Source organism: Phoenix dactylifera, chromosome 2 (assembly GCF_051530095.1).
Source record: "Phoenix dactylifera cultivar Ajwa chromosome 2, Ajwa_hap1_PhDact_Kaust_v1.1, whole genome shotgun sequence".
Taxonomy (NCBI): domain Eukaryota; kingdom Viridiplantae; phylum Streptophyta; class Magnoliopsida; order Arecales; family Arecaceae; genus Phoenix; species Phoenix dactylifera.
The window spans coordinates 54,239,818-54,246,846 of NC_143191.1; the positions used below are offsets into that span (position 1 = coordinate 54,239,818).

Sequence of the window (7,029 nt, forward strand, 5' to 3'; positions counted from 1 at the left end):
ATGTGAACTTTTGGAGGTAGTGTCCATATTTGAACTTCCATATGGACAGAAGTTCTATACTTTGTTGATGAAATTTATAACAGTGTGAAGATGAATATGGGAGACCTATTTGATGCATCCAGAGTCTTGATCATGGTTTATACGAGATAAAGAGGAATATTTTCCAAGGCCCAGCTGAGTAGGATTTAGGAATCATGATTCTCTTCAATCTATGCTGTATTTCATATCCTCATCTGAATGGATAGTATATCAGGAACCATTGATGTATGATTTATTCCTTCAGAAGTTCAGCTAGGCTTAAACCTTGCCAAGATGTCACAGAATATTTTTCTATCATGGATATATAAATTCATTCAAGATTATGATAATGGATGATAAAAGTTTTCCAGTCAATGTGACTTTTTTTGGATAGTGTTCTCTTCACCATCCTTATAGTCTTATTCAGAATCATGGCAATGCATGGCAGGTAGAACTTTTTCAAAAACTACATTTATACTATGCAGCTCAATATGTATGAAAGACATTCACCTGATATAATTTGTAACAAAGTGCTGCTTTAACTTAATAAAAGAAGCTTGAGACCAAAAAAGTGGACATAAACAAAGACGAGCCATGAATCCCCATCAATTGTAAGTTCGTATTCATTTACATCTTGCGTAACATTAGCGATTTTACACCAACAAACTACTTCCATTAAAAAGATGGCCTAAAATATTACATCTCTAAACAATGAGTTGTAATAAGTAGTGCAAATGTGCAAATTTCAACAGAAACTAAACAAATTTTTTGATAATTTTATCCCATTATCAAGGACTAACAAATCATAACTCCAATGAATCTATTCCCCTGCTCGATGGAAAATGCTAGAACAATGAACCTTGCTGCCAAAACCACATTCCTGATAGAAACCTTGTTCATGAATATTTCTTAATGTTGGAACAATTAACCTTGCTGCTAAAACCACATTTCTTGATAAAAGCCTTGCTCATGAATATTTCTTCCTGTAAAACAATGTTTTTGTCACAAGTTCAAACATGATAGAAGCCGATGTCATGAATCTTGTAACATCGATCCACATATCTCACTTGCCCACAAAGGTAGGGTAGGCTGAAACTGGACAGGTAGACCAGTCACAGGGTGTCGAAATGATAGGCTTTCAGCATGAAGTGTATGAGCATCGCATGATATCCCCTTCCATTCAAGAACCCCACCATACTTCACATCACCTTTGATTGGAATTCCAAGATACTGGCAGTGCAGGCGTATCTGATGTGTTCGCCCGCTCTGAGGGTACGCTCTTACCAAAATCTCGTCAGCCTTCATGTCATCATTTCTGCCCCTTTCAATTCCCTTCTCTTGGACAATGATTGATTCTGCTTCATGAGCTTCAGGCTCAGTAGGCTCCCTGAACTTCCCCTGCCCATTTATGGACAACACTTCGAAAGATGTGACCATATGCTTCACCATCGACCCACCAGGAAGTGTGCGCCCAACATCCGATGTGGAGTACACTCTCCATGCACCGAATTTTGATCTCCCATGGCCTGAACTTATTGTGATCTTCTTCCAACTTGGTGCATATCCAATGCAGAGAGCCAGATATGTTTTCTTGACCTCGTGATTGGTGAATGCCTTCACCAACTTCCCTGCAACTTTGTGAGATTTGGTTATGACCATCAGCCCACTGGTGTCGCGATCTAGCCGGTTGGCTAGATGAAGTTCGGATTGTACAGTTGCAAAGCCTGCAAATTGCGTGATTGGGAATCAAGTGTCCACAACCATATATAAAAGTGAGATGAAAGAGATGACAAGCATTAGATCGGGCTGGATTAGTCTAATTACTGAATTAGGTTCAGGTTCTTTCTATTAAACATAACCTTAACTTACCAAGACCATCAGGGACAAGTAAAGACGCCTCTATCTATAGGAAACCTAGGGTATACACATTTTCAAAACACCAGCATGGAGGTTCAGAGGAAATATAAGATAGAATTATTTAGTTGCAATTATGTAACGAGCAAAAGAATATCCAGTAGGAACTTAATAAAATTTCACAAGTTTCAAGAACAAATATTCGCATGAATGAGATCCGAACTATAGACGCGTGCGTCCAGAAAATATAAGTCAACACATGTCCTAGGTTACAATATCTGAAAAAGTTCCAAGACTACTACATATTTACAGTTAGAAATTGCATGCATCTTCCAATTAGTAGCAGTATGAAGCATGCTAAGAAACACAGCAAGTGCCTGTAATGTGGCAAAAAGAAGCCTCCCCCTCTTTTATGTCTTAAAACTACTCTGTGAACAAATATGTTATGCATTATTCTACTCCTGCATGGATGAGTCCCTGAATATTGATTTCTTGCTCTTCCATGTCATAAACTTTATGGCACGCATCAGATCCGAACTTTCATTCCCATGTTCGTGGAGCATTCTCTCAATGTAGGCAAAGTAGTTACAAGCACTAAGCAGTAAACAGTTATCATTGGTGGGTGTTTTCTTCTTAAATTAAAGTTCTAATGTATTTCTTGCAAGTAAAATATACAATTCTTACATTATGTTATCTGACAAAGAAACTGTTCTTCTCTGCCATTGATGAATTTTGCATAAAAAAGTCAGATTATTTTATTGTTTATTCCTTTATTTATTGTGCAAAATGATACATATTTAGGAGTTCCTGGATAATTTTGTCCTTCGGTCTAAGTACAAGCAATACACAGATATAAACCAACTGTCCATTGGAACATACAACTTATATTTGTTTAGACTACCAACTGTCTTCTTGTTAGATTCAGAGGCAAAATCATCATGCACCTATCTATCGAAAAAATAAATAAATCTAAACTGTTCTTGCAAAAGAAACATTTGTGTTTGTATTAATAATTAATTGGTTTTTCAATGCAAAATCCACCTACCGTTGCATTGTTTTTTTTTTTTTAAGTTACCTATTTAGCTAAATCATGAGCAAATGAGGAGTTGTGCATGATAAAACAGAGAGAGGTAGAGGAAGGTAAAAGAACCGGCGGAGGAGTATACCGCGGAGAGACGGGAACGAGGAGAGGACGGCCTCGCAGTAGACGCCGGAGGGCTTGTTGGCGATCGCCAGCCACTCGTCCTCGTACACTATCTCGCCAGCGGTCAGCTCAAAGGAGCCGGACCTCGCCGCCGCCGTCATCGCCCGGCGGAGCTCCACCACCTTCGACTCCGCCGGGTACGGCGGCGATAGCGGGGTCGGGTACCCGCCGCCTAGAGTTCCCGCCGGAAGGGAGTCTTCACCGGTCCCACCGGTGGGCGCCGCTGCCATGCTCGGAGATCGGGCGGCGGAGACAGCAAAGGACGGGAGGGGGAAGAGATGGCGGAGGGTTTTGGAGGCAAGAAGACTAGGGAATTGAGGACTGGGCCGGAAGGGCATCACAGTTTTTACCCAAAAAAATCTGGGGGACAAGCTGGGTCCCTCATCTGATATAACTTGTAAAAGCAAGTTTTAAGATAACACTTATATAACAAAAACAAAAAAGTTATAGGAACGCCCCACCCCCTCAATTTTTAAAGCTTGTTCGGTTGGCGGAAAATAGAGGAGGAAAAATATGGTCAAAAAAAAAAGAAAAAAAAAAGAGAGAGAGTAAAGAAATGTCTTTTATTTAGTTAGAGGTTTAAAAAAAAAGATAGACAGAAAAGTTATATTTTTGTGAAAATATAATTTCTACTCTCATGAGAAACATGGAAAAGTTACTTTTCCGTGAGCCGGAAGTCAAAATATTTTTTATTTTTTTCCAAAATGACCCATAGCATCAAATCAAGGATCCTTATTTGATCCAAAATATTAAAAACCTAATTTTTATTAAGAATATAATAGAAATTATACATAATTTTTTTCAAAAAAGTGGATGGTCAACCAAATATAAATATTCTGAAAATCTATCAATTTTTTATGGTCAACCAAACATGCCAAAAGTAATTTTCAAATCATTTTCTTTCCAGAATGCTTACAAAAAATTATATTCCTATGAGAAAAAAATGCTTCTCGTAAACCAAACGAGCCCTTAAATTATAATAAGGATGCTTTGAGATTCGTGCGGGTAGAAAGAGAATCCCCCTGTCAACTGACAATATGTTCTAGAGACTTTAAATTTCCAAACTACTACGAACTTCTGGCTCCTTGATTAGATCCTGCACTGTATAATTCAAATTCCATACTGCATAAGTAATTATATGCACCTCAATATTTAAGCTCGATAATGGATTTTCCAATTATTTATAACGCCAAGTTTGAGCCTAAGATTGAAATTTACCAATTGGTAGCAGAAAATATCCTTTAGATTGCAATCTAATTATGAATATTCCTAATATTTAGAAAATAAATAAATCTCTCTAAACAAAACTAGCTAGAATAGCGTTATTATATTGCCCATCATGGACTACATCAATCCCTCTGAACAAAATTCAACAATCTTTGCCCAAACTCGAGTTCTAACTACATCAATATCAATTCTCTCTCTTCAAAAAAAAAAGAAGAAATAACTATAAGACTTCATCAACATCGAAGTTCTTTCATTTTTAAGATCAAATCTTATTCATCATCATCATCCAACACCCATCCAATGATACCTTCAAGGTCAATTTTGTATGTTTCCTCCTCCTCAGCTTCAAGACAAGAGGGAACGTTAATCTTTTCGCTGACGTCTTCGTTATCTCGGCCTTTCTCTTTAGCTCCAAACCGATGAAGGAACTTGCTCTCCCTTTCTTCTTCTTCTTCTTCTTTGCATGAATCTTCGTTCTTGGGTTCAATCCCATGGAGGACCCGGTCGAAATGCGCCTCAAACCCCCTGGAAAACAGCTTCGGATTTCTCTGCGTAATGCCATCTTGCATGGTCTTTGCCGCGTCCCAGCTCGAGTGCAGTAGGCCGGTCTCGAGGGTCTTGCCATCAAGCCCGACGGCCAAAGACATGAAGAACTGGAAGAAAAAAAGAAAAGAAAAAGGCGAGAGAGAGAGAGAAGAACAGTGAACAAGAGAAAAAGTAGCTACTTACCGAGTCCAAACTATCCTCAATAGGATCACTGGTTGATGGCTCCATGACCATGGGGCTTCTTTGTTGATGGAAAGAGGAGGAGGAGGAGTTCATGATCGAAGTGAGGCGTGAAAGAGTGGATGGGTATTTATAGTAACCCCCGGCGGCTGTTCCACGACCATGTGGCATCTCGCTATTCGCTATTCGCTATTCCGTAGATTCGGATGGGTACATGAATGGTGAGGGGGTACATGAATGGTGAGGCTCTCCGCGGCACCTTTCTCTGGCTATTGGCTACTGCTCTTGAGGGCTCGTTTGGTTCGCAGGAAGTATTTTCCCTCCTAGGAATATGATTCCTGGGAATCAGATTCCTAGGAAGAGGATACCTAGGAAAGTACTTTTGGCATGTTTGGTTAACCATGGGAAAGTGACAAATTTCCAAAGTGCTTATGTTTGGTTGACCATCCACTTTCCTAGGAAAGTTATGTATAATTCCTATTATGCCCTTAATAAAAATTAGGTCTTTAATACCTCTTTAATGCTTCTTTAATGCTGAAGGGTCTTTTTGGGAAAAAATAAAAAAGGAGTGATTCTCACCTCATGGAAAAGTAACTTTCCCATGTTTCTCATGGGAAAGACTTTCCCATGAAATGTGGGAATCATATTCCCATGGGAATACAACTTTCCCATCTCTCTCCTTTGAAAACTCCAACCAAACAAGAGGCATTTCATTACTTTCCCGTTGACCACACTTTTCCCCCTTCTTTTCCTGCGAACCAAACAAAAGCTGAAAGTCATAGTTATCTGGACCTAGGGAATCACTTGAAAGATTAGTGGCCCATGAGCTGTAGCCTGACGTTAATTGAATTTAATACTACGATTGATATGGCAATCACAGAGTTTTTTTTGGTCAAGTCCCCCGACCCGTCTCAAACTCCGAATTTTTTAGATCAAGTCCGAATTATATATGGATCCGACTCGAATGATCTGTTGGGTCAAAAATTGTAGCCGTGGACCTTATCCGACCCGACCTGATCTTTAAATGGGTTGGGTCAGGATCCAAAATTAGAATCCGAACAAGAAATCAAGTTGGATCGGGATCACTTAAGATCCGGCCTAGTTGCACCTCTAGTACCGTCGAAAAATCTATATGGTGTTTGATACCGATTCTGCCGAGTTTAGATTCAAAGGTTTGGCACTCAAGTTGGCAAGGTTACATCTGGAACTTCGAAAGCAACCTATTATAAAGAAGTTTTCTTGTTTGGCTGGTATGGAGGCTACGAGTCTTTTGTGAATTGACATCTTGTTCTAAAAAGAACAAAAAAACTTTTGATAGCTTTTGGTTTTTATGGATTCCTAACGTGGAGCTTGATTGTTTCTAAACATAGAATTTATGGCGATTGCTGCTCTAGTTTTACACTATCAAACTTAATTATTTAATCTGGTGAGGTTATAGCCGCCTCAACCGGCATTTGTCAAACATGGCAAAGCATCAGCCCTCTAATTTTAGAAGCAATCTTAGACCTGTCGATCAAATAGGAGTCCGACACCAAATTAATGTGATTTGGGTTACCCTCTATTTGATCCAAATTATCAATTTATTGATGCAATTAAACTGTTTATTAATATACTGGGTTTAGATTCAAAGGTTCGGCACTCTCGACTCGGCTTGACTTTGTTAACTAATTCGGTCGGTTTGACAGCGCTACAGCTTGAACTTCGAAAGCAACCTATTATCGACCAATTTAATATTGTATAAATAAATTGTATTGATCATATATAAATTAAGTTATATTTATAAAATAGCGTAGAGAATAATTTGAATTGGCTGTTTACATCCCGACCCAACGAGAAGATTTTGACCTGACCAAAACTATTGCCAACCCACGGTTTTTCCTGGTTCAGACTTCAGACCCATTAACTTGGACCGGTTTAGCTTTCTCGGGTGAGACTCGCTTTGGTTCGATGTTGGATCTCGGTCGGACCGTCGTCGTTATACCATTAGCCTATTACTTGGT

The 7,029-nt window shown here is 39.1% G+C and overlaps 1 protein-coding gene across 1 annotated transcript; it reads right to left on the bottom strand.

Moving 5' to 3' along the window:
- Positions 1–596: 596 nt before the first annotated feature.
- On the bottom strand, positions 597–3,429 carry LOC103720631 (RNA pseudouridine synthase 1-like). Its single transcript, XM_008810430.5, has 2 exons — positions 3,039–3,429; positions 597–1,742 (listed from the first exon to the last, which is right to left on the bottom strand). The coding sequence occupies exons 1-2, from the start codon at positions 3,412–3,414 to the stop codon at positions 1,051–1,053; spliced, it is 1,068 nt and encodes a 355-aa protein (XP_008808652.4). The 5' UTR covers positions 3,415–3,429; the 3' UTR covers positions 597–1,050.
- Between the last annotated feature and the right edge of the window lie 3,600 nt (positions 3,430–7,029).